The following is a 27983-nucleotide window of genomic DNA, read 5'->3' as shown; positions in this document are numbered from 1 at the left end:
TTGAGGTCTGTGGTACTCCAGAATACATTGCACCAGAAGTGATCCTGCGCCAGGGCTATGGGAAGCCTGTGGACTGGTGGGCCATGGGAGTTATTCTGTATGAGTTTCTGGTTGGCTGTGTTCCTTTCTTTGGGGACACACCTGAAGAGCTGTTTGGACAAGTGATTAGTGGTATGTTTCTGTTCTGTCTCTGATGGGGGTTCAGAATGTGCTGTGAAAATACCTCGAAAATACCAAGGATCCACAGTTTAGTCAGAAAGGACTAGATATAAAATAATGGCTTTTAATTTTGAAACATTTATGTTTCTGTGTCAAAGTAGCTTCTGTCTGATTTCAGCTATCAAGAGTTGTTGAGTTCCTTAATGTCTTGCCTAGATAGCTCTTTCATTGTGCAGTGTGGGAGTCACGCAGATGCTTGTGAGGTTGGGGAAGAGTATTTGAGGATGTTTTCCATCCCATCTTTTAGCTTAAATGATGGAGAATATGAAAGGAGCAGTCGCCAACTGGTGTAATTCAGCCTGATTTTGGTTATTTCTTCTCTAGATGCAAATGCCAGTCTATTTGTAATTGGTGTATAGACAAAATAAAAAGGGAGGTCTAAGCAAAACACATTGAAGCTGTTGTACTCAGTACCTTCACATCTTGTGGCTTTTTAAACCTCTCTCCTGCTTGGAGCTGGACAAATGATTGCTTTGTGTTCTCTCAGTGAATACGCCAGTGGAAACATTTCCTATTGGGAATACTTTCTGAAACAGTAAATTTTTAACACATTGGCAAATGTCCTTTGTAAAAAGCGAATCTCAGCAAAGAGCTGAATATGATGCATGGAATTGTTACCTGTGAATTGTTTTCTCTGTTCCAAGTATAACAAGCTTGGAATGTGCAGGCACAAGATACAGCTGTAGTATTGTCAGTGTCTTTGTTTATGGATCGTCATGGAAGTCCCATTTCATACTTTATTAATAGAGTTCTTACTGCTTTTTTTCTCTACTAGCACTGCTTTGATTGACAGCAGCTTTAGCTGATGCTGAATTTTATGCATTTTGGAAAATGTCAGTGCTTGAATTATATTAAGTATGCAAGCTGCTGAATTCAGGGTATTTGCGATGCTTGGGCAGTACTTGAGCACTGCATTTTAAGGTACAGGCTTGTGAACGGTTATTCAAATCAGTCGTGAAACTGGTAGAAAATGTCAAGTCTCTTTTTGTCTCCAGATGAAATTGCCTGGCCAGAAGGTGATGATGCACTGCCACCAGATGCTCAGGACCTCATTTCTAAGCTGCTTCGCCAAAATCCTTTGGAAAGAATGGGAACAGGTAGGAACCTTGTGCATAGGAAAGTGTTATCCAGAAGGAGGAAAAGAATCTACCTTGCCAGTGATGCATACTGACCCATGCTGAAAAATGCTCATCTCGAACTGGGAAACCGTTTGTACTGGCCTCAATGAATCTTGTGTGATGAAGCTCTGAGAATTAGTGTAGACTGTTGTCGTTGTTTAAACCAAGTCCACACAGCTCGTTCACTCATTCCCCCCACTTTTGCTCCCCCAATTCCCGGAGAGTTAGGAAGGAGAATCCAAAGAATGTAGCCCCCACGGGTTGAGATAAGCACAGTTTAATGGCTAAGGTATAACACAAACCACTCCTGCTACTACTACTACTAATAATAATGATAAAGCCAATAACAAGTGAAGAGAATACAACACCTCACCAGCCACCGACCCATAACTCACCCCACCCTGCCCAACTGAGCACCGACCGATACCTCCTCCATCCCCCCAGAGCTCCAGCCCTTCCGGGTTTCTCCCAGTTACATCCTGGGTATGACGTGCTATGGTATGGAATACCTCTTTGGCCAGCCTGGGTCAGGTGTCCTGTCCCTCCTTCCTCCCGGCCTCCCCTCCTCCCTGGCAGAGCATGAGCTCAGAAAAAGGCCTTGGACAAACCAAACATTTGAGCAGTAACTCAAAACATACTTGCTATCAGGAACAGTTCTCAGCCTGAAAGTCAAAACACAGCACTGCACCAGCTACCAAGAAGGAGGAAAAAATGACTGCTACTGCTCAAACCAGGACATTATCCACCCCTTATTCCATACCATTCACGTCATGCTCAGATCCCACTTTTTCAATATACCATCACCCCTCGATCGTGAGTCAATCTCTATGTTGCATCTCTGGACTGATGGCCTGAAGTATCTGGGCCCACCAGGCTCAAAATCATTCACCGTCCCCTTCAGCAGTTCTACAGCTTGCTGCTGGGGACTCCATACAGCTGCCTTCCATCTCCAATGCTTCCAAAGCACTGGAGAGGTCCAGTGAACCAGATACTTGGCCATACTGTCCCACATGCCCTGCCACTCATGACTGTCCAGCCTTGGGGACAGTTTCCTGGTGCCCCTATATCCTTGTCTAACCCTAGACAAGACCCAAACCTGACTATGCTTAACTTTTGGGATCAGACAAAATGGTTGTGGGTAGAACACACTCTGTGTATGTGTCACCATGCTGATCCCTATCACAATCAGCAGGCAGGTCCCAAGGGCACCCAAAAGCCATTCAAAACTGTCAGAACTCTCAGCTGCTGCTGCTGCTGCACTTGTCACTGGGGCTGATGTAGCTGCCCTGCTTGCCAGCTCTCCCACCATCAGCTTCTCTTCTCCCGAGTCTGGATCTTCCTCCTCTGCCTTGCTGGGAAGTGCTGCGTGGTCTCCTGCATCCTGCTGGGGCTCGGCAGGCAACTTCCGGGGAATACTCTCGGCCGTCGCGGGGTTGGGAACGGCCGCGGGACTCAGCTCTTCCGGCGCCTGCTCCTGCTGCTCAGCTACCCCCTCTTTCTGCTCTTCCGCCACCTCCCCCCACTGCTCTGCTACTGCCGCTTGGTTCCCTGGGCTGCTCTCCCTGGCAGCTTCAGCTGCTGCCGCCGGCTCCCAGGGCCGCTCCTTCCCGGCTTCACGCAGCCTCACGCAGATGGAGGCGAGGACAAGGGCAAGGACAGCAAAGAGCAGCGGGACGGCCTGGTACAAGTCCAAGTCCATGGCCATGACCATCCCCCCCTGCTGCCGGAGTCCCCCCGTGTTACAAGTCATTGCCGTAAAGTAAAGTGAAACAAAAACTTTAGCCCAAGCCCCATGATTGATAAACACAAATACATCTAATCCATACTCAAAGTACCTGGCAAAATCCTGAAACTGTGAGATCCAGAGAAAAAACTCTGAGAGCCAATAAATCAGCATTGTGACAAGAGACTATAAATCCTGTCAGATCTGTTGTTATCTCAACCCCTCGGGCCCCACATTGGGCGCCAAAAAAGAACTGTCGTGGTTTAAACAAAGTCCACACACAGCTCGTTCACTCACTCCCCCCCTTTTGCTCCCCCAACTCCCAGAGAGTTAGGAAGGAGAAGCCAAAGAATGTAGCCCCCACGGGTTGAGATAAGCACAGTTTAATGGCTAAGGTATAACACAAATCACTACTGCTACTACTACTACTAATAATAATGATAAAGCAAACAACAAGTGAAGAGAATACAACACCTCACCAGCCATTGACCCATAACTCACCCCACCCTGCCTGACCGAGCACCGACCGATACCTCCTCCATCCCCCCAGAGCTCCAGCCCTTCCGGGTTTCTCCCAGTTACATCCTGGGTATGACGTGCTATGGTATGGAATACCTCTTTGGCCAGCCTGGGTCAGGTGTCCTGTCTCTCCTTCCTCCTGGCCTTCCCTCCTCCCTGGCAGAGCATGAGCTCAGAAAAAGGCCTTGGACAAACCAAACATTTGAGCAGTAACTCAAAACATACTTGTTATCAGCAACCGTTCTCAGCCTGAAAGTCAAAACACAGCACTGCACCAGCTACCAAGAAGGAGAAAAATGACTGCTACTGCTCAAACCAGGACAACTGTACATGAGTCAGGCAGATATTGCTGTCTTGTTTGGCAAACAAGAAAGGGGCACCATCAGCTTGGCAATATAACTGCTCAAATTCGTTCTGTTCTGTTAAAGGCTTGAGGGTTGTTGTCTCCATTTGAACAGTGTATAATCAGATCGCTTTGAAGTTCTCTTTGACTAGGGGCTTAATCCCCTACATGGATGTGAATTCCTGGGTGTAATGAAATAAATGAAGACTTTCTCATTCCTAGAGGCTTGTACCATGGAATTCTCCAAACATACAAAAAAAAAACTGATAATCTCTTTGGCAAAGTCAGATGTGCACATCAATCTTTCTCTATGTTAATGTCAGATTTGTAGATTTACAAGCTAACACTTCTCGTTTGCTGGTAGTGAGTTACCAAAAATAATCTGTAGCTACACTCTTGTTTTAAAATAATGTGTGCAGTTCTGTGACTTCACAGCACAGGTTGGCTGTTCTGCTGATTTGTTTAATGTGATTGAATTTTAGATTTTCAATTGGAAACTACACTTTAAGGATAAAATAAAACCTCAGATGTAGCACAGTTCCAAAAGGCACATGTATTCAGCAGACTTAACACATGTGCACACAAGGGTGCTGAATAGATCATGAATTAATAATGATATCAGATGGTTTTCACATGTTCCTCTTTACTTCAAATCCATGTACTTGAAAGATGTCGCTGTCATGGAAAAGATGTAGAGTTTCTTGCCTTATGAAATGAGTGGATGGACTGATTTTTTTGATTCCTTATATACCTGTAATGCTGAGACTGCTGTTCTGCTTGGCATCTTGTAGTGCCACTGGCACTCAGCAAACCTTTTATCTCTTTTCCTCTGCTATGTTCTTTTTTAAGAAAGACAGTAGCATCTTTTATGAATGTTAATTTCATTTGGAAAAAAAAAAAAGCATATGCTGGTAGACAGATAATCCCCAGTTTTCCCTTCTGGGTACCCAGACTTCTGAGCTTAATATCAAAAGATACTAATTCAGGAAGATAGGTGAGCCCCTGCCTTGTTTTAAGCACATGAATGAGTTTATTCATAACAGTGGAGCCACTCATGCTAAGTGCTTTCTGAGTTTGCTCTTTATTCAGCTATGAACAAGATGGTATTTAGAGCTTGGAAATTTTAAATTAAGATGTTAATTAGTTCTTAATCTTGCACTCGCGTGGAATGTAACAGCAGATGCTGTTTTCCAGCCAGTTTACTCACGTATTGACATTAAACAGGAGGAGGAGGTGGGAAGGAGGAAATCTTGTTCCCATTTTATCCTAGATCACCACTTTGGTAAAAGGATAAGTCGTTACTCAAAGTTCTTGGAAAATGGATTCCAGGTACTTAATTGTACTTGGGCACATTCTTTTAGGCTCTTGATATTTTTAGGGTTTGTTTTTTCACATTATGCAAATGTTGAAAGAAATACTCTGCAATGAAAGATGCTTTATTTCAGGTAGTGCCTTTGAAGTGAAACAGCATCGGTTCTTTAAAGATTTGGACTGGAATGGATTACTTCGACAGAAAGCTGAATTCATCCCACAGTTGGAATCTGAGGATGACACAAGCTATTTTGACAGTAAGGCTAAAGATTCAGCCTAAATGGCATCCTGGGTTATGTGCATATTTCATTTTTGAAGTTATTAGGGATAAGTCATTGATAGAAATGGAATGAAACATTTGATGGAAGTTGCTCTTGTAGGTTTCTGCTCAATGCCAGGTAAGGTTTCTTTGAAAGCAAATGAATTTTAAATGAAAAAATGCTGCTGCTGAGGTCAGTTGGCTTTTCACTGGTGCCTGTGGTCCTGCCAGCCATGGCCCTGCAGTGAGAGGTACTGCAGTTGTTATGCTGGGTTTCTTACAATACTTCCAAAGCATTTGGTAAATGCAACTTTCTTGACCTATTGAGCACTATTATCTATCCCTTGTGGCTGTTTTCAGCCAATATTTCTTTAAATAAAACAAACAGGCCCTAACCCTTGCAGACAAATATGTAGGGATAATTCTTATTTGAAGTAATTTCAATTATTTTCACTGCAAGTGTATCACCTTATTTTAGTGTTACTAACTCTAATGAGATATGAAGTGAAGTGCCTGTCTGGTGTGTATAGATGTCTGGGAACTGCCGTGGTATCCGTGCTATGTAGGATTCCTGGTATTTCCAGATAAGGACCAGACAGTCAGTGCTCTTGGGAGAGGAGGGAGGAGTGTCTTGTGAGGGATGGAGAGGTCTCTGTGCCCACAGCTTCTGTCTCCCAGCTTTCCTCATTTGGCTTTGGGAGCTGAGCAGGTGGAAAGGGCTTGGGCTTATCACTGGTCAAGGCAGGGGTCTCTCCCCAACTCCAGCTGCAGGACAGTTCCCTGAACTGTGGAAACTTCTGCCTTACTTCAGTGGCATCTCTTCCATCCTTCTCCTAGAGCCATGAGACTGGGTAACTCCATGTGAAGCGCATCTGTGTTTCTTTGCTCCTGTGCTGTGCTCAGGGAGAGAGGGAGAAAGCAGCCTGCCTCCAAGCCCTCTGCTGCCACACTGCAGAAGCAGTGATCCTGGTTAGATAGTGCTCTTCCAGTTGGGGAATAGGATGGAGAGAAAGATAATTTGATAAGTCTCCATGTAGTTGCTGCAGAGAGCAATCTGAGTCAAGCTGTGCAGAGGGGCTGAGGTGTGATTTGCATAGACTGAGGTTGTATTGGTACCACATACATGTAGGAACCAAGGTGATGGTGTGTTCCCACCACTAACTGGACTTACTGGACACTGAAACTTGAGCTCTGGACACTGCGTTGGGTCAGTCATTGGGAGAAGCACAATGCAGTAGCTGTGAGTGGTTCCTGCTGGGTAAAAGCACCACGTAATGTTCAGTGGTGCAAATCACTGGGTCTGTCAAGTGGGAATGATGGCAAACTCCCCAAGTACCCAGGCATGCTCAGCAGGTTATCAGGGTGCCTTTGATGTGAGTCCTTTATGAAGGCTGGAATTCTGACATCAGGGAATATCTCACACGGACACTGATAAGAGTTGGTGTTGCTGTTATAAACCCTAATGCAGGAAAATTTACAATTTATAGAAGTAGCTTTCTGGCTGATACAGTGCAGCAAATTTGGCTCAGTATAGCTATCAGCCTTCTATAGCCAAACTTATTAACACTCACCCTTCAAAATCCAGTGTGGCTGGCTTAGAAATCCAGTGCTGCAAATCTCAAAGCACAAAATCTCTTTTAGGAGGCAGTTGAGATTTTTGCAGTAAAAAATAGCTTTGCATCTTGGCTGCTTGCCTATTTTCTTTAACAAAACCTTATCCTTTTGCTGGTTGTAGGAGAGGGAAGAGGAAATATTTTAGGGGGTAAATATTTGTATGTTGTTAAAGAGAGCTTGGTTGCAGGACAGACCTTGTGCAGTCAAAAAGCTGTCTATCGGAAACTGGAACAGTGAATTGTTTTCAGTGTTTCCTTCCATATGATTGTTTGCTGTAGAGAAGAAATATCCCTACCACAAAGGGTCTGCAAGGTTAGACACCTGCTGAGTACCAGCTGCTTTTAGAATCTGATACAGATGATGATATAAGATAAATTCAGTAGCAAGGAGGTATTCTGCACTGCTAACTACAGAATGAGCAAAACTGGCTGGGTATGTTTTGTTATTAAGGAAAATGACCTGCATGGTGTATGAGCAAAGTTCTTGGTAAACAGACAAGTAGGAATGCTTGATGGGTGAGAGTTACCACCAGTCCTTGCACTGATGACATGTGCCATGCCTTGTTCACAGCCCGGTCAGAACGGTACCAACACCTGGATTCAGAAGAAGAGGAGGACACTAATGATGATGATCATGTGGAAATTCGGCAGTTTTCCTCATGCTCGCCAAGGTTCAGCAAGGTAGGAGCGTGCTGACACAGCTTCACTGCTTCATTTGAGGTAGATTTTAGTCATACAGTTGATATGTTTGGGGATTGCACGGTGTTGAGTATAAACTGAGGAAAGAAAAAACTGTATACATTGTTTATTCTGGGATAATCTGTGGCCTATTAGAAGGTGAGTACCAGAATAACTGGAGAATAAGGTTTTGTATTTCTTCATGTTTCACTAATATGTAGGGTACTGCAGAGGTCTCTTCTGTCTCTGATAGTTTGATGTTTTTCCTAATGACTTGGAAGGTGGTTTAGGTAGTATCCAAAGCTTATTTTCTTTGAACAGCATCATTCTGAAAGGGTCTTCCAGTAGGTAGCAAGATAGTATTAGGATGAAAATTGATTCTGGCATTTTGGAATAAGGGTTTAAAATCCAAGAGATCCCATGTAGTAAGAGCACAGGTGAAGCTTGCACCTCTGCTGTTGTTTATTGTCTCAAATGCATCATGAGGAACAAAAGGTGAGGTGATAGTTTGAAAGAGAAGGATCTGGATGTATAGTGTATCATGACTTAGATGTGCCAACGTATTGAAGCAAAAAGGCAATTGCCATACTGGGCATATTATCTGCAAGGGAAATGAAGAAATCCTTTCCATCTGCTTGGTGGTGGGAGGGCCACATCTGGGGTACTCTGGCCTGTTCTGGGCAATGTTCTTGAAAATAAACAGGCATCAGTGAAAGAGTCCAGAGGAAAGCAACAAGAATGATCCAGGATCTACAAATCATAACACCTAATGTGTTTCCAAATACATAACTGCTAGAATGAAAGTACAGTGGTCTCCCTGTTCCTCACAGACCTGATATGAAATGATGGGCACAAAGGATGTATATGATAGACTGTAAGAAGTGATTTCCAATGTGGAACAATAATTAAGCCCTGATGTGGGTTGCCTGGGGAATTTGGAACATTTCCATCTCTGGCAGCTTTGAAGAACAGGTTAGAGAAACATCTGTCAAGTGTTGGAAGAGACATGGCTCTGCTTTGAGGTGGGGAAATGGACAGGAAGCCCTGAGGAGGTCCCCTCTAGCCATGCTTTCTGGATTCACGTCTGTGTGGCTGGTTCAGGTCTCACAATCTTACTGAGGTGGTTGGAAATAAAAAGCTGGAATTCTGGACTCTTCAGAGTAGTACAGTTCCACTGTGGGACTGGATAAAATAAAGTATGTTTGGGGTGGGGCAGAAGGGAGAAGAAAAGCTGTTTTGAGGCCTGGTCACTATGAATTGTCTTTTCCTCTTCTTAATGAGATGGGAGTAGGAATTGTACTTAGGACCTCTGAAAGGTATTTCAGGTTGTCATGACAGTTCCTCCAGATTTCCATCACTGAACTCAGTTTCTGAAGCACCAGTTTGTTCTTCTTTGTCCTCAGCTGGGCTACAGTGGTTTAAGTAACAGTTACCATTAATTTTATGGAGTCGCTCCTGATTTGCATCACCAAAAGTATGTTCAAAATTGGACCTGAGGATTAGTTGGGGTTTTGAAAAAGTTGTAGTGAGTACGTAAGTGTTCCTTTTTTCCTGCCTTTTCTCACCATGAGTATTATTCATTTGCTAGACTGAAGCTTTTCTTTAGGGTTCAGTGTTTTTGCCACAAAGAGAAAAAGTTCACTTTTAATGAATTTATTCTGAGACCTGGGAAATTATACAGCATTTGTAATGTGGGAGGCATAAAAGGCTCATTATATTTTGAAGTTCTTGTCTGACAATTCAGCCATATGATTTATTAATAGTTATCTTGTTGATGCTCTGAATTTTTAATAACATTATTTTCATTAATCTCTTCTTATGTAAATTAGGTCCACAGTCAAGTGTAGTTTTAAAAGGATGGATTTTTTTTTGCTTAATCATTTAATTATTTAAAGACGGCTGTAAAACCAAGAAAGGCACTTTCATTAAGCTGTCAGCATTATAGTAGATTCCTTGAGGAGGACAGGACTTTTTGTTCTGAAATAAGCTTGGGGCAATGCTGATAGACTGATGATAATGAAATGGGGTCATGAGCATGATGCCTTATCACTGAATTGAATTTGTGTAGTGAGATTTCAAGATCCAGATGCCAGCCCTCAAGACTTGTGGAGCCTACTTTAGCAATGCTTCCTCTTGCGTTTGAGAATGGTTAAAAACTAAAATCATGTTGTTTCAAAAAGTCTTCGTATTTCTTCAGTGTGCTGGGCTCTTTTCAGGGGAGAGGTGTTGGGTGCTGTTGTAGAAAAGCATGTTCAGTGTTTCTGAAGTTTGCCTTTTTCCTTTCCTCCTTGGCACACTTTGAGCATGTTACATCTGCACGGTATTATTTACTTAAAGAACATTGCCAACTTCATGCCCTTGGGGAGTATCTTCCATTTTGAGAAGAAATTATGCCCCTTCATCAGAAAAGTCCATGTAGGTTTGTTTTCTCTGTATAGAAGGATCTTTTGCTATATGCAGGTGTACAGCAGCATGGAACGTCTTTCCATCCATGAAGAGAGGAAGACTCCGCCACCAACTAAGCGGAGTCTGAGTGAAGAAAAGGATGACAGACTGGACAGCCTTGGTGGCTTGAAGAGCCGAGACCGCAGCTGGGTGATTGGATCTCCTGAAATGTAAGTTCTGTAGAACCAAGCCTTCTGGTTTCCCATAGCATCTGACCTGAGCCAAAACTTCCTATCACCAGTGTTAGGTCAGGGATACTTCATATGATGTATTTCCATGGGTGAAGCCTGGAATAAATAGCTAAAAATCATAGAATGGTTTGGGTTGAAAGACACTTTTAAAGATCATCTAGTTCAACCCCTCTGCTGTGGGCAGGGTCACCTCCCACTAGACCAGGTTGCTCAAAGCCTCATACAACCTGCCCTTGAATGTTTCCAGAGATGTGGCATATCTATGGGCAACCTGTGCAAGTGTTTCACAATCCTTGTCATAAAATCAATGCATAGAAGTGATACGGTCCTTAAATGTATCTTAGAATCATAGAATCATAGAATAGTTAGGATTGGAAAGGACCTCAAGATCATCTAGTTCCAACCCCCTGCCATGGGCAGGGACACCTCACACTAAACCATATCACCCAAGGCTTCATCCAACCTGGTCTTGAACACTACCAGGGATGGAGCATTCGCTAGCTCCCTGGGCAACCCATTCCAGTGCCTCACCACCCTCACAGTAAAGAATTTCTTCCTTATATCCAGTCTAAACCTCTGCTGTTTAAGTTTCAACCCGTTACCCCTTGTCCTATCACTACAGTCCCTAATGAAGAGTCCCTCACCGGCATCCCTGTAGGCCCCCTTCTGATACTGGAAGGCTGCTATGAGGTCTCCACGCAGCCTTCTCTTCTCCAGGCTGAACAGCCCCAACTTTCTCAGCCTATCTTCATCTGGGAGGTGCCTGAGCCCCCTCTATTGTCCTCGTGGCCTCCTCTGGACTTGTCCCAACAGCTCCATGTCCTTTTTATGCTGAGGACACCAGAACTGCACACAGTGCTCCAAGTGAGGTCTCACGAGAGCAGAGTAGAGGGGCAGGACCACCTCCTTCGACCTGCTGGTCACGCTCCTCTTGATGCAGCCCAGGATACAGTTGGCTTTCTGGGCTGTGAGTGCACACTGCTGGCTCATGTTTGTACATGTTAAGTACTAACATCTCCTAAGTTATGCCAAGTACTTTGAATGAATGTAAAGGACTTAAACCTTAAGTAAGGCTTTAATCTGTGTAACAACTAGTTACATCAGAAATGTCCCAACAGCGGTTGTTTCTTAAACGTCAGCGAATCCACAGTGTGGTGTGGCCAGACTTTTACCATTTGTCACAAATGAAAGAAAATATCAAGAAAGCCCGAAATTTCTAAAGCTCAGAACATCCAAACCCTTCTTGTGTTCTAGTAAAAAATATCAGTAAAGTATATTAATTCCCAGACTTTGGATATCTGCCATGTGTCTAGCATTCCTGAAATAATTGTCAACCTTCCCTTAAAAAATGGCTATGTCACATTTTGTGTGACTCCTGATTGGCATTACAAGATTGGAAGAAAAAAGTTATAGATTACACTCTTAACTCCCATGCATCTTACATTAGGCCTTCTTGGCTTCAGATTCACAGCAGCTTTAAGAGAAAAAGCCATCTAATTCCCAAAAGAACATGGGCAATGATTTGCATTTTGCAGTTGTGGTTTTTACAATCTTTAATAGCATCTTCATTGAACTGTGCTTTTCTTTGGTATTATTCCTTTCTCTTTTAGAAGTTTAACAATGGAATATATTGGAAATCTAAACTCAGGTGGTGCTCCAAGTCCGTGCTATTTTAGGTGCTAATGATGTAGCTTGGTCTCCTAACTTCACCCTAAATTGGCTCCAACTTTGTGAGTTGGGTCTGTGTGCTATTCTCACTCTTTAAAGTTCATTATCCTCCTAACTTGACTGAGGGGCTCGGTCTTGGTTTTTCCCTTAGATTGCGTAAGCGCTTGTCTATGTCTGAGTCCTCACACACGGAGAGTGACTCCAGCCCACCCCTGACCGTCCGCCGGCGCTGCTCGGGGCTTCTCGATATGCCCCGTTTTGCCATCTCCACTGAGGAAGAGGGAGCTGTTCTCAAAAGACCACAGTCCGAGGGGATGCTCTTATCCACCGTGCAGTCACGGGAAGGGCTGCCGGTGCCCATTCCAGAGCAGCCTGTGGAGCAGGAGCTGCAGCTGGAAGGTGATGCTGGACCCACCACCCCCTCCACGGCTGTCAGCAGCGCCTCAACGTTGACAGGTATGTGTTTGGTGTGATGGTGTTGTGGTCCACAAGAAAGCCCTCTTAGCTTTCAGACATTAACCGTAAAACTGTGGATCTGGATGGTAGATGATGTAAATGCCTCTTGCAAAGTGGTTATTTTAGTATAGTTTTGTGGATGTGCTTGACTTTGAAATAACATCAGTGGTTTAATCTCTTCAAAATTACATCTTATATTTCAGTCCTGGCATTTCAAATTATTAAGGTCTTCTCATGCTTGAGACCCATATGATCTGTGCCTCTTTACCACCACTGTGTGCCTGCCTAAGGCAGCATTATTTTAAGCATTCATCAGAGCAGATCACTGCTGAGTTGGAGCTGGAGAATATGGGTATCAGCCACATTAACAGATCCCTGTTTCCTATGCATTTTATCAAAAACTTTTGGCGTAGAGACTTGAAACTTGCTGGGGTGTGAGGTTTGTGTCAGGGATGTGCTACTTGCCATCTCAGCCAAATAGCCCAAAATTGAGCCAAGACGCAGGCTTAATAAAGTGCATCCTAAGTTTAGTAGAGTGGGTCTTAGAAGCCAGGGTTTGACTTCTTATAAGCTTTGACTGTCCTGGGGCCATTCTCCAGCACTTGGCTGAGCTGGACCTTCCCTGCAATGGTGCCCGGGGCTGCTGCAGTGAAGGGCTGGGCTCCAGGTGCTGAGTCTCCCCAGCTCCTGACTGTTTGAGGGCACCAGAAAGGCAAAGGACAAAGCTGCCTGTTTCTGAGAACGGAGGAACAGCTGGGAACCGGTGGGAAGCAGTAAGGATGAAAAAAATAAGCCAGTTTGGACCAATGGAAGAGATTGGAGAAGTTGAATAGAAGGTTGGCAGGTTGGTTCACAGCCTGGAAAGCCAACTGTAATCTGGGCTGCATCAAAAGGAACATGACCAGCAGGTTGAAGGAGGTGATCCTGCCCCTCCACTCTGCTCTCGTGAGATCCTACTTGGAGTATTGTGTGCAGTTCTGGTGTCCTCAACACAAAAGGGACATGGAACTGTTGGGACAAGTCCAGAGGAGGCCATGAGGACAATAAAGGGGGCTCAGGCACCTCCTGTATGAAGACAGGCTGAGAAAGTTGGGGCTGTTGAGCCTGGAGAAGAGAAGGCTGCATGGAGACCTCATAGCAGCCTTCCAGTATCTGAAGGGGGCCTACAGGGATGCTGGGGAGGGACTATTCATTAGGGACTGTAGTGATAGGACAAGGGGTAACGGGTTGAAACTTAAGCAGGGGAAGTTTAGATTGGATATAAGGAAGAAATTCTTTACTGTGAGGGTGGTGAGGCACTGGAATGGGTTGCCCAGGGAGGTAGTGAATGTTCCATCCCTGGCAGTGTTCAAGGCCAGGTTGGACGAAGCCTTGGGTGATACGGTTTAGTGTGAGGTGTCCCTTCCCATGGCAGGGGATTGGAACTGGATGATCCTAAGGTCCTTTCCAGTCCAAACCATTCTATGATTCTATGATTATATTTGAGAAGAAAGGCATATTTAGGGGAAGAACTAGATGGTAGTGTTAACAAGGATTAGCTGGGTAGGAAAATAAGAAACAAGTTAGTGGGAGAACCTGAGAACAAGCAGGCAAAGCAATTGTGGATGCATTGAGGATGGAAAGGAGGTGAAGTGAGTACTGGTCAAGGAGTCAGAATGGCAGCAAGATTGGACAAGGACAAAGTGAAGGGCGTTGGGCCAATGTGATGGCGAATTGATAGCAGAAGGTGGAAATGCCTTAGAGGAAATTCACCTGCAGACTAAAGCCAAAGAACCCCACATCTCATTATTCCTCTTCTGCAATCCAGTCTGTGAAATTCCTTCAAAATTGTGCCATTTTACGCTTTGGCTCATCCTTCCAGAACAGGCCCGGTGCTGCCATCATGTACTCCATTAAACTATGAGAGGAGGTGTAGGAGTGAAGGAAGTAAGCTACCACATGCTTGGATGAGTTAGGTGCCATAGGGGAACCTTAGTTTCTCAATTTCATACTAAAAGACCAGAAACACGCTACTAAAAATTGCAAGAACACTTTAATTACAAATATAAGTATCTGCAAGGTGAAACCGGCAAAAATTGAGGCTTCCCTGGGCAGCTGCTCCCCTGAGCCTAATGCATTAGAGCAGTCTTTAATCTGGGATTCAGGGATACCATTACTTCAATGTCCCCAGTCTGCACAGTTAAGTTAGAGTCAGGGAGCTGCAAGAAAGGATTTCATTCCTGTCACTGTCTTGAAGTGCTTTGCTAATGTTTATCACAGCCTTTTCACACACAGCCTCTGATTCTGGGTTCCTCATTGTCTGAGAGCCTTATTTGAAGCTCTGTGGCTGTTAAATGTGGAACAGGCATCTCATACTGAGGTCTATGGGAATGGTGCTTTGAATTTTTATTTTCATGGTACTTCCTGCTTGCCTTAGTATGCAGAGCAGTGGTGCCCACTTAAATAACGATGATCAATGTTTTGTTCTGTCCTCATTGCTCAAAATGTGGCCCTAAGGCTTTATTTATTGCACGCTGCTTAAAATTTGCTTTTGAAGACAGAATGATTAATTTCCCTTGTGGACTTGCTGTGACGCTCATCACTTTCATTTCTAAGCACCTTGTAAATTCTAATTAATGTATTTTCACAGAGCCCCTTGAAGGCATCAGATGGGGAACTGAGGCACTGAGCTTGAGTACAGCACCCTCAGCCCTCAGCATTGCCACGTGCCCAGTCTGATTTTCAAGCTTATTTTGCATTTTATGTGTAATTATAGCAGGTTAAGTAATTTAAGACTAAATTGTAGTGGTGCACAGACAGGGGCAAATTAAGGTTGTCTTTTCAATCTACATTTTTACTTTCCCCAATTTTAGTACTTTTAATATTCTCTTAAAATGGATTTTTTTATGGGGAGCTCCAGTAGAACCTGGCTCTTCTACTACAGGCAGTTTTAACTTAAAGATTGACAGTTCTTGCTGGTTGTAAAACTGGAGCACTTCCCATAAAGCTGTTTTCATCTGTGAACGATCCCATTGAAATGACTTGCCTGCAGAACTGCACCGCAGCTTCAGGATTCATGTAACTGCTATTCACCAACGTGATTTCATTAGCGAGCTTTTCCAAGAGAACAGAAGCTGCTAAATTTCTGTATTCAGAATAACACCATTTCTGTAAATAAAAATTCAAGCCTTGGGGTTTCTTCTTAGGAAAATTTACTCTTGGACTTCATGTAAACATGACTTTGATTTAATGTATTTTGCCTGTAGGGGAATAGACTGTTAGGAATTCCCTGTGGTTCTAATCTGTTTTAATTTAAACTGTAGCTGGGAGCACTGCAGATTTCTCTGATCCACGAGCTCGCAGTAATAGCAATGAAGGCCCAGACTTTACCACTCCAAAAGCCATCAGCGATTTGGCAGTGCGGCGGGCACGACACAGGTTGCTCTCTGGGGAATCAGGGGAGAAACGTACCTCAAGACCTATCAATAAAGTGATTAAATCAGCATCCGCTACTGCCTTGTCTCTCCTGATTCCCTCAGGTAAGGAATGCCTCGGGTGAGGCATTGTCAGAATCTGCAAGCACTGAACAAAAGGTGTGCAGAGCCTCCCCATTTGCTCTTCTGGAATAATGCCCTCGCTGGCAGGAGGGGAGAGATCTAACTTTTACAATCGGTTTAATATTTACTGCTCAGCAGGATAATGAGTACTGCTTTGCCACAGACAGGAGCGTTGTGTGTGTGGTCTGCCTGCAGCTTCTGCAAATGGCAACTGGGCCTTATTCTCTCCTTAGTTTTGTTTAAATTGGCTCCTAGCTGGTCTTTATAGACAATGGTGCAGCAAGGAGGTGTAGAGGCATGGGACAATATTGACCCTCAGAGTACTATTTTGGGGGGGTCACATGCTAACTACAGCGCTGTGTGGGAGCTGAAGGTGTTGGTGCATTCATGCACCAGGAAGTTTCAGTAACTCCAGGTAACTTGTTTGAGATTAAGTGTTTACGAATTCAATAGTGTGAGTGACTCACAAAGTGAGTCATTGCTGAATAGCTCACCTCCTTGGCCCGGCTCTGTCTCCAAGCAGAGACAGATCTTGACAATTCCTCACATCAGGTGGTAAATTCTAGTGAGCCCAACCATGCCAAGCTGTGACAGACAGGTTCAGCAGGAGGCTCTCCCCACAAGGACTTTGTCCCTTTTTCCAGAGGATAAGACCATGCTGTGTTTCCAAGGCTGTACCTGTTCCTGCCTAGGTGGGAAGAGGGAATTACAGCTTGTCCATGAGTGCCAACCCAGCAGAACCTGCTGGCAGAGCAGTGCCTTGCCCTCTCAGATGGGGAGCTGGAGGCAGGTATGCAACTGCTTCTTGGCACTGTCATGGTGATGCACATTACATTTCTTGTGGTTTGGGCACTGGTTGCTTTTCAAACTACAAACTCCCTCATGAAAGTCTCTAAAATGTGTATTTAATCACCCAGTAAGGGTTCCTCCAGAGCTGCTGTCGTCTGCCAGGTAAATATGTGCTGGGCAATTCAGCAGGTGTTTCTTAATGGATTAAAGACTACCTTTTACAGCTGCATTTAGTATTCCTGCTCTCTGGGTTGATTTTACTGATGTTGACCAGCTTCACTTTAAAACAAGAGTTCTGTATTTGCTTTGTATTTTTCAAAGTGGATGTTGTTCCACGAGCAAGCAGGGTCAGGTAGGTTAGCTGGTAGCCCAGCCCTTGGCTGTTCAGTTGGGAAACACACACTAAAATGCACTTGTGGTGTTTTTTTCAGTAACAGAGTCCCTGCAGAAGCTAATTTTTAAGAGCAGTGATTTTAAAGCACTGTCAAAACTACCTGGATGTAGTTGTTATCTAACTGCCTACTGATTTTTTGTGTGAGTACTAACTGATCTTGGTTCATCTCAGCTCCAACATATAACTTGCACCAAGATCTAGAGGCTACCTCATCTTTTGGAGAAGGATAATATGTCATAACCTTGAAAAGGGGGTGTTCCAGGATTGTGCCTAGAGCAAATGGGTTGTAAATGCCTGGAAGAGAAGTAAACGCTGTGACCCAACCGTGAGCCTAGGCAAGCAGCGCTGCTGTATTAAATACACACCTCTAAATGTGTTTTTTTGGGAACACTGTTGATTTTCATATTTCAAAGCATGAATTAGTTGAAGCTGCAGGCAAACCTAGCTCTGGTGAAGACCAGCAGCTTTAAGAGCATTGGGAGAGGTGTTTTCTTAGCTGTTCTCTAACAAGAATTTTCTCTCTTTTGGAGGCTTGCTTTCCTAATTTTTGCCCACCTTTGTGTCATCACTGTAGATCACCACACGTGTTCTCCATTGGCCAGTCCAATGTCACCTCATTCTCTGTCCTCCAACCCATCTTCGAGGGACTCCTCACCCAGCCGCGACTTTTCTCCTGCTATTGCAAACCTGAAACCACCAATCATCATCCATCGGGCTGGAAAGAAATATGGTTTCACTCTCCGTGCCATTCGCGTCTATATGGGTGACAGTGATATCTACACTGTGCATCACATGGTCTGGGTATGTCTCTGCTTTTCTAAAACGAGTACCCTCCGGGCCAGAAATGCATTCAGCCAGGGGTGTGGGATTTATCTTTGTCAGTTGTATTTTGACACCCTGTTTTCTTTTTGGGGTGGGAGAAACCCTTCCAAATAAATAATAACTTGGGGTTTTACCTGTATCGGTTTTCAAGCCCATCACAGCACCACAGCAAACTTTCTTTCCTTCTTTCTGCCCTGGTTACATGAATCCACCTTCTTTCACCTGTAGCACATACTTTAAAGCATGTTTCTGTGTACATACCCTCTTTCTCCTAATTGGGGTTGTTGCATGAGGGCTACTCATAGCTAATTTATTCAGACCTATTTTGGTGATTGTAGCCAGCTTCTGATCACTTTGGTCTGTTGTGGTTTTCCAAGCAGTTGCTTAGAATTGATTACAAGCCTTAAAGCATCACTGTTGCTATGTTGATTGCCTAGGGATTCAGCTCTTGGCTTAGTGTTGTGCTGTGCTGAAAGGTCTGGTTTTCATGTCTGTATCTCTTCCTTCCCATTAAGTCTGGTACTTGATCTCTGTGTTCCTTTTTTGTTAACCTGTATGACTTCTAGGAAGGATCCATTCCCCAAAGGAGTGTTGTTTATATTGTGTAGTTAGGGAGAATGCAGTCAGGGTAGAGGTTATTCATTTTTCTCCTTGTATCTCTTTGTTCGTTAGACAATTTGGACTTTATATGCTTTGATCATTATTTAACACTCATTCTTACCCAGAAAATAATTGAAGCTGCATTTTTCCCTTGCTTCTCTCTGCTTTCCTTGAAAAAATGCTGAGTTTACCAAGATACTGATTTGTAGTCCTTATGGATAGAGGGAGAGTTGTAGTATTCTCAAGCATATCTGTCTCCTTGCTGTAAAGAAGGCTTACCCTTCTGAACAGTGATGGGGAAAGGCAGTGTGTTCATGGGGGAAAAGATATGATGTTGATGGAAAGTGGAAAAAGAAGCACTGTTTGGGATGAGATGCAAACCCTAAACACCTGGCACAGAGTCTTATTTAAAAGTCTGTTGGCTGCCTTGGGTTCCAGCTTGTCCATGGAAGAATGCTGGATTTGAGATGGCAAAGGAATTGAAAAAGATTGAATGCTTGTCTGGATATCAAGAGTATCTAGTTAATGCTCCTGAGTGCTGAAAATGTTTGGGAGTGTGTTAAGCCTTTTGCTTTGAGAGGAGCTGGTCTCTTGATCAGCTTAACCATCCTGGATGGATGGAGTGGGAGAAGACTGGCAGAGTGCTTGGGGAGGAGTGGAAGAGCACAGATTTTTGTGCTTGGTTGTGCCAGTCCGTGATTTCTTTCAGCTTTCTTTGAAGCAGCTGGTGCTGGCTGCAGCAGGGGTGAGATGGGTGGACTTTGAGCCTGATCTGGTCAGCAGTCTTGTACATTCCTTTTCTCAAACCGGTCATCCCCTTCTTGTTGCCAGCACGTGGAGGAAGGTGGCCCAGCGCATGAAGCAGGTCTGCGTGAAGGGGATCTAATTACCCACGTCAATGGGGAGCCGGTCAATGGACTGGTGCACACGGAAGTGGTGGAGCTGATTCTGAAGGTAGGGACTCAGCACTGCTGTATCTTGGAAAAACAAGCCAGCTTCTTTAAAGCATTGTAGGTATCTAATTGGCATTGTCTGAAATACAAGTATGTACACAGCACCTACTGGTATTGAAAAGCAGCTTTGTAATAGTTGGTCTTAAAATTATCCATTTAAATGACTTGTGTTTTGATACCTTCTCTGAGCTGTATCCATTTACAGAAATAAAACCCAAAGGTCTGAACTGTTCCAAAAGGCAGAAGTCTTCAGGATTGCAAATAGAGGAGCAATAAAAATTCTTTTATAAGGATTAATTTTTCCTTTTTTTTTTTTTTTAAGATGAGACAAGCCAGGCTCTGTGTTGCAGATTCAGCATGATAGATGCCTGATATGCTCACATCTGCCGTCAGCCAGAGCACTGGGAATAGGATTGGTGACAGAATATCACTTTGTTCAAGTTTCCAAGTATTACAAGTATTAAATTGAGGCAGTTGGGATCTCAATGGGAGAGGTCAGATGCTGTGTTCTATCTGCTCTGGGAAGCTTTACCTACCAGCTGGGGTCTGAGCTAATCATTTGTGAAAGCCTGACTAAATAGGGCTCTCTCAGCAATTCCTTAATAAATGATAGCTGGAAATGCAAAGGGGAAAATGGAGTTTGACAGAGGATTACAAAATGGCAGGCAGCAATAAACTAGCAGCCTACCTGCTTAGCCTGCAGATCTGCTTCAGACAGCAGTGTTTTAAGCGATGCCTCTGTGTCTTGTTTCTGACAGAGTGGAAATAAAGTGTCCATCTCCACCACACCATTTGAGAACACATCCATCAAAGTTGGTCCAGCCCGAAAAGCCAGTTACAAATCCAAGATGGCTCGTAGGAACAAGAAGAGCAAAACTAAGGATGGTCAGGAAAGGTTTGTTTTGATGTTTCTCCTTGGAAATTAAGCGGGAACCAACATAATGTAGGAGAGATCTTGTCCAGTCAGTTTTCGGATAATATATATCAACAGATACATATTTTAGTTTGTTTAGTTTTCTTTTTCTCTTTATTTGTACCATAAAATTGACTGAAATGTGCCAATAAAGGTAAATAAATCATTTGGGCTTGTGAACGACTTCTGAATGCTCTTCCACAGTAAGAAGAAGAGTTCTTTGCTGAGGAAGATCACTAAACAAGCATCACTGCTTCACACCAGTCGGAGTTTATCTTCACTAAACCGTTCTCTGTCTTCTGGAGAAAGCGTGCCCGGCTCTCCAACTCACAACCTGTCTCCTCGGTCACCAACACAGAGTTACAGATCCACTCCCGAGTCTGTACACTCAGGTAAAGAAAGAAACAAAGCAAACCAAACCAAACCCAAAACATCCCCACAGACGGATAAACCTTGGAGAAGATTTGTGCTTATTGATTAATTTTTGAAGTAAAAGACACAGCAGCAGGTATTAGGTCTGTTTGTGAAGTGAAACAACAGCTGTGATGTCGATTACCTTAAGGATGGATGTATTTTTCATTGATTCATTTAAAAATGAAAATCCATACATCCTTTTAAGAATGCATTTGCTGTACTACAGCATCTTTTCACCATCCCTTCACTTTGATGCAAATGTCTATTGTAAGTTGCAGTGTTTTGGTAGCAGTTTGACACATTTTCTGGATTAGTTCAGAGAAAAGAAATCAAAACAATGTGGCAAAATCGTATTTGAAAATTGAATCAGCTGATGAAATAAAGAGATTTGTGTCTTGAGAATAGCAATGGAACACTTGGTTTATCTGCTTGGAGGAAATCTTTCAGGAAAGACATTCTGGTAGCAGAGTGTTTCTTACTATATCCTCATGTTGTGTGACAGTGATGGGATTTTTCCATCAGAAGCCATGCAGTATTACCTTGTAATATTGCAGCAGTGCTTTGTGGCGATGTGGCATTTTGTCTTGATTTTGCATGTCTTATTTTCAATAACTTGTTTTGGTGGTCAGATATATATTATTGTTCTTAAGTCTTTCTTTTTTTTTCTCTCTCCTCTCTTTTAAGTTGGTGGCAATTCTTCCCAGAGCAGCTCTCCCAGTTCCAGCGTTCCCAATTCTCCAGCCAGCTCTGGACACATCCGCCCCAGCTCTCTGCATGGACTAGCACCAAAGCTTCAAAGGCAGTACAGATCTCCGAGGCGTAAATCTGCAGGAAACATCCCTCTGTCACCGCTAGCTCACACTCCATCACCAACCCCACAGTCCACATCACCACAGCGCTCCCCATCTCCTTTACCAGGACACACAGTTGGCAGCTCCGGTATTATTCAGTCTTTTCCAGTAAAGCTGCACTCCTCTCCACCACTGGTGAGGCAGATTTCTCGCCCCAAAAGTGCTGAACCCCCTAGGTCTCCTTTGCTAAAGAGAGTTCAGTCGGCTGAGAAACTGGCTGCCTCGCTGTCCTCTTCTGAGAAGAAGCTGGCTTCCTCCCGTAAGCATAGCTTGGATATCTCACACTCTGAATTTAAGAAGGAGATGCTACAGAGGGATCCTAGCCTCCAGAGCTTACAAGAATCTGCGAATGAAACAACAGGCGGCAAACTTGGGCTAGCGGAAAAAGGGATGTTGCAGAAGCCGGGTTCACGGAAGTTGGGTGCTATCCGACAGGACAGGGTGGAGAGGAGGGAGTCTCTGCAAAAGCAAGAGGCCATCAGAGAAGTGGACTCTTCCGAAGATGAAACGGATGATGGTTCAGAAGATAGTCAGGATGGGAGAAGACTCGACAAGCCCCCTGACAGTGGAGACCAAGGCTCGGATTCTTTTAATGAGGATAATAAGTTTTCATCTAAATTGGAAAGCAAGGATAGTATGGAAGATGATGCCTTTCTACCTGAAGACCCAAAAGGTACCGAAGATTTGCAGAAGGGGAATAATCAACAAGCCAAGCCTGTTTCAGAGCCACTGCAAATCAGTGTGCAGGCTTCCCCATCAGGGGTCCTCCCAAGAACTTCTCCACAAAAATTAGCTGATTCAGAAAAGCCATTGCTAAGATCAGAAACAACTGCAAAGGAACAAAAATTGCCAGAAAACAAAACTTTTGAGTGTTTTGGTCCAAAAGACAAACCTTCTGAAGCAATCAAAGACCTAGGGAGAACTACAAGTACTCAAAAACCAATAGATCGGACAGAACGTATGCAGTGCCCATCTATCAGACTCCTGGAACTTGAAGAAGGTGACTCTTCAGGGGCCTCATGTAGTAAGCTTGACCAGAAAGACCCTTTGCTAACAGAAAGCAGCCAGAAGAAACAGGACTCTAAACCTCTGCTGGCACTGTCTTCGTGGTGCACGGCAAGCGTGAGCACTCCTCCCTCGGTAAGCCCTGTGGACCGCAGCGAGAAGGATCGCAAGGAGACCCTTCAGCCTGCAGAACATCACAGCCCCTCGTTTCTGTCTCCTAGAAGCCCAAGTGAGGTGTCCCAAAAAAGTCCTTGTGCTGAAAAGCAGCCCAGCTCGTCCCAAGCAGAGAGTGCTCCAGCCGCCAGCAAAACCAGCCCAGCAGGTCCTGTATCCTCCACGCTCCTCATCCCCGGTGCTATCGAAAGAGCTCTCTCTGTGTCTCAGTTAGTGCCGCTAGCTCAGAGTGTGTTGGGCCCTTTGAAGCTCAGTATGTCTGGTTCTGGAGAGGTGGAAAAGAGAAAGGATTTCCCCCATTTAGGTGCCTCCTGTAAAGAAGAGAGGGATTTGAAACAAAAAAGGCAGGAAATTTCACAAGCAGGAGCGTGTCAAGAGAAAGCCAAACTATCTAGCACAGACAGTCTGACTGCAAGGAGCGGATCCTGCGCAGAGTCATTACACTCAGCCAAGCCCTGGGAGGCAACATGTTCCGTGGTGGCAAAAAAGGAGGCGACTCTTTGCAGTGCTGAAGCGCCTGAAGTGTTGGGAGGTAGCTGCAAACTCACTCCATTGAAAGAGCTGTCTCACACTCTTGGACAAGCAGCTCTGATTGCCTCTCCTCTGCCAGATGGCAGCACGAGGCCCTCAAAAGAAGGGACTCTGGTGCAAGCGAAAAGCAAAGAGGTTGGAAACCAGTTAAAAATACAAGACTTTCCCCTGTCACATGATGATGCTGTGAAGAAAACATAGCAGCATCCCTGGTACTAGTGGACTGGAGCATTCTACATTCAAAATAGAGACTGCATGTTTGAATTTTGTAATATACACTAATATAAAATAGAACTTGTGTACATCTATTTTTGGGAGGGTTTTTTTCATACTGTTTTTTGTGTTTTTTCATCCTTGCTATTCTATTTTTGTACACAGTAATGCTTGCTGTTTGAGGTCTCTTTAGAACAGGGTATCTTTAAAGCAGGGCTTAAGAAACAGTTTGTTTTATTTTATTTACTTTTCCCCCTTCCAGACCTTTTCTTTTGCCTGAGTTTAGGGCCTGTTGTGCTCTTCCCTCTAATCCTGCATTTATTTGAGATCCCCAAAGTTCTGAGTACAAAAAAGGCAGCTTGCTTTTAAATTTCTGCCTTTCAATTTTCTCTTTGAAATGCCATTGAAATTCACAAGTTTCAGGTTTGTTCTTTGAATTTACAATCTGATGTCCTTGGACAAGGAGAAGAAACTACTCTGGTCCGCAAGTTATTCTGGAGCTGCAAACCCTCTTCAGTGCAAGTGAGAGCTCTTTGTCACCATGTGCATCACAGTCCTTAGAGGATCCAGAGGCAAGGGACTTGGCTGGAGGGGTCAGACACAGAGAGATCCGTGTCTGCTCTTTAAATCCAGTAAAAGGAGTTTTCAATGGAATTATCCGAAAGAGAACTCTCCAATCCCTAAGCTATTTGGGGGGGGATTGTTTTTACTTATCATTTATGAGACACTTGGCAACTTTCCCTCTGTTTTTATCATTTTGGTGATGTTTTTCTTTCTCTGCCTTCAATTCACAACTTGCCCTGCCTCAGAATAAATGACCCCAGGAAAGGGGTGCCTTTTAGGCTGGTTTTAAAGTAGAGAACTCTGTAGTCGCGTGTTCTCCAGTATGTGTTAGGCAAAGTTATCTCGATGATAAATGGCCTTTGGAGACTTTTCCTTCTCTTGGTGAGTCTAAATAGGTAGGGATTCTAAGGCGTTCCTTAACATTTCTGAATTGGGGCTTGGGAAACTTGCTGAGTTTTCCGAATCTGCCCATTTTAAAAACAAAAGAATCCTATGAAGAGTTCAGATTCCTCGAGTTCTGTGGACAAGCTGCAAGCAGACTTCAAAACACATGGGATATTTTAAGATTTCAGCTTTGATAGCTAGATCATTTCCACTGCTGAGGTCACTTTCCATGAAGAAAATTAACTCTCTGCTCTTAGGTTTAGACATTGCTTTGCTTTAAGTGTGACCAACTCTGGATAACAGTGCTCCTTGCTGGGGATTAGATCAATAATCATACACCAATAAACAGGTCGAGTGGTGATACCTATAGCACTGTAAAGCCATTTCTTCATCCAGTTAAAGGTTCCTCTCAATGAACACACCCATCATTTGTCCCAGATTGTGCTCAGCTTTTATTCTAGTCTTGTCTGAGTGTATCTCCCTGCGGATCACCCGCAGGCTCTAGTATCCTGCTCACTGGCTTATGCTGTTAGAAGCAGAATGACTGTGCAACGGTATTTCAAGCTAAAACTTGCCTCTGTTGGTCTGATTTCATTACACCGCTGCCTTCTTCAGTGTCTTGACTTTTTCTGAACTTGAAGCTTTGATTTGCTTTCCCCTAAGTGCAGATATGTTTTTATATAGGAATGGATTTCCTCCAACTCTTTCAACTTGATTTCAGCTCAATCCACAAATCACAAAAATCTCTGGAATCTCACCCTGCTTCTTTCTGTGTAACTATTGTTTCCCCCCTCACCCCATTATATACTTGATTTTGGCTGCTTGGATTTCATTTCTGGACCAAGTCTTGGTTTGGACTTTTCTTTTTTAACATGTTTAAGAGAGTGTTTACTCTGTGTGTCTGTGTGAACATGTATGGTGTTGTTAATACACTAACCAAAGCCTCAATGCTCCCAGATAACACGTTAATAAATCTTGCTGTGATGGTATTGAGAGCGGAGCCTGCTGTGCTGTCTCTTTGCTCTTTTCCCTGGAATTCATAGGCTACTTGTATACACTTGGTTTGCAATAATAATCACAATATTTCCACTGCCTTGTCAGGGTCCTGGCTATCTCCAGCCTCTCCAAGCTCTCTTGTTGATGAGCATCCTTCTGTGCTGATTCAGAGCAATGGCAAGTAAGGAACAGGCTTGGCAGAGTCTGGTACTTCCCTGGCTGGTGTTCAGCCTGGTGGCTTGATCTGCTTAAGCAATTGCTGAGAAACAAGGCCTGATCAGCAGTGCAGTACAGGATAGAACAGACAGGAACAGTGAGAAATTGATTCAGCATCCTGAGTCTGTGGTAATTATGAAGACAAGTCTCAAGCTTATGTCCTGAGCGCACCTGACCTCAGCGAGGTTGGAGGTCTCTGTGTGAATCAGTGAGCCCAGAGCTGTATGAGGGCACGGTCTGACCTGGCTGCAGGTCCCCTCTTCCTTCTCCTTGCAGTGACACAGCTTCTCCTGTGAGCATCCACAAAGGGCTCTGCATTTTAAGAACCTAATGGGAAAACCACCCACTGCTCCTAGGAGAGAGGGCTGGGTAACCTGGCTCATCCCATGATGAGGGTCTGAAGGTACCAGCTGTAGTAACTGCCGACTCCCTCCATTTGCAGGTGGTGGTTCCAGTGCTGAATTGCAGAGTTATCCTTTCTTACACATAAAAAGAGGAGTTGGAAACCTTGCTGTGTCACAGCTTTTGCTGCTGTTGCCTGAACTGGCCCAAGAAGAGGTGAGGTGTGTGTTGAGTCACCTCTTTTGTAGCTACGGTACAGAAAGTGATGGGTGCAATTTAAAAAAACATGGTGTTTTTGGAAGCCAAAGCCAAACAGCATTGCCAGGAGAGCATCCTAGTGAAGCCACATATCCCCTGCGCCTGGTCAGTCCTGCAGTTCCCCTTGGTGTGAAAGGTTCCACCTTCTGTCAAACTGACATGGAGCACCTTTGGCAAAAGGTCACTTTCTATTAGATCCTGATCATAAACCAGGTAGATACACCAAGACTTCCTCCTTGCTCTGCTAAGAGGTGCTTAAACACCTCAAATAAGCTTGTAAAAAACGTCGGGTGGGAAGGTGATGTTGGAAAAGCTGAGTGAGATGAGTGAGGATGTGTTCCCCAGGGCAGGATCAGACCCGTGGTACCCGAGCAAAGCATTCCGCAAGACAAGAACTTGGCCTCTGTAGATAACCCTCAGACAGGCGGGAGGTAGAAGTAGTGTGTGGTGTGTCTGATGAATGAGCTGTGCATGTAACCATCCCAACACGCTGCTTTCCTGCATCCTTTCCCTCTTCCCTTCTGTTGGCTTGGCTCTCCTGCTCCTCATGTGCGCTGGGGTGACAGCACCAAAGCTGGCTCCAGCCCCTGCAGCCCCTCTCTGCTCCTTCATCCAGCATTCCTGCCCCTCATTTCAGTGTTACTTTTCCCTTTGTCTCTTTACTGTTGCAAACTAAGAGAAATTGATGCTATTTATTGTAAATATTAGACTTTAGCATTGTAACGGCCACTCCTGGGTCCGGATGCCAGAGGCCTTTGGCTGCTGATGTACTCAAGAGCGCTTGCTGGGAAAGGGGTAGGAGTGACCGGTGGTTTTGGTTGCCACACTTGCGTTAAGGTGTGATTTGGAGTATTTTAACTATTGCTATTTGTTTCTTCGGAAGAGGGCAGGATAAAGTCTTTCCCTAGTTTTCTCTTACTGGATGTGAAGGATAATTCTGTACTTCTCGTAGAAGATTGGACGGAAGTGTGTGTTTCCCTTGTGTTCGATGACCATATCCAGGTGGCTGGGAGAGCACCTCCTGAGCTGGGCTCCGCCAAGCTGTGTCACTCAGCACTTAGCTAGATAAGAGGAAGTGTGGAATTTCTGTGTTCTTAGAAACTTGAACAATTGCCACATAATAGCGGTGCAATAATTTTTATTCATGTTGTACCTGCATGTCAGTGTTCGAATCCTCCTCCAAAATAAAGGATTTTGGGGTTTTTTTGGTTTTTTTTTACATAAATTCACATTTGTGTCTGTCTCTTGTTGGGTTTCCCCTCGATCTCCTGCAGTGCTGTGGGTGCCCTCAGCATCAGCTGTTGGATGGGGCAGAGAACAGCCTCTGGGTTGTCTGGGTGTGGGAGGTAGTGAAGTTTGGGATGTTGTGCTTCAGATGTATGGGTAAGCCAAAGCCTTCCACTCTGAAACTCCAGCCCAAATTTACCATCCCAGAAGGCAAATCTTGTCTTGGGCTGCATCCAAAGGGAGGAGGTTGAGGGAGGT

The 27983-nt window shown here is 44.3% G+C and overlaps 1 protein-coding gene across 1 annotated transcript in view; it reads left to right on the top strand.

The window, feature by feature from the left end:
* The window catches only part of MAST2 (microtubule associated serine/threonine kinase 2), a 200870-nt gene extending 173147 nt beyond the window's left edge, over window positions 1-27723 (top strand). Inside the window, exons 18-29 of the mRNA XM_034063620.1 lie at window positions 6-171; window positions 1215-1316; window positions 5368-5490; window positions 7677-7786; window positions 10244-10398; window positions 12239-12543; window positions 15846-16061; window positions 17837-18063; window positions 19516-19638; window positions 20396-20532; window positions 20755-20942; window positions 21649-27723. Of these exons, the coding sequence (XP_033919511.1) occupies window positions 6-171; window positions 1215-1316; window positions 5368-5490; window positions 7677-7786; window positions 10244-10398; window positions 12239-12543; window positions 15846-16061; window positions 17837-18063; window positions 19516-19638; window positions 20396-20532; window positions 20755-20942; window positions 21649-23726 (3930 nt within the window). The 3' untranslated portion in view covers window positions 23727-27723. The remainder of the gene's footprint in view (window positions 1-5; window positions 172-1214; window positions 1317-5367; window positions 5491-7676; window positions 7787-10243; window positions 10399-12238; window positions 12544-15845; window positions 16062-17836; window positions 18064-19515; window positions 19639-20395; window positions 20533-20754; window positions 20943-21648) is intronic.
* Window positions 27724-27983: the final 260 nt, after the last annotated feature.

Source organism: Melopsittacus undulatus, chromosome 6 (assembly GCF_012275295.1).
Source record: "Melopsittacus undulatus isolate bMelUnd1 chromosome 6, bMelUnd1.mat.Z, whole genome shotgun sequence".
Taxonomy (NCBI): Eukaryota; Metazoa; Chordata; class Aves; order Psittaciformes; family Psittaculidae; genus Melopsittacus; species Melopsittacus undulatus.
Note: the sequence above shows the minus strand (reverse complement) of the source record. Positions and strands in the feature narration are given on the sequence as shown.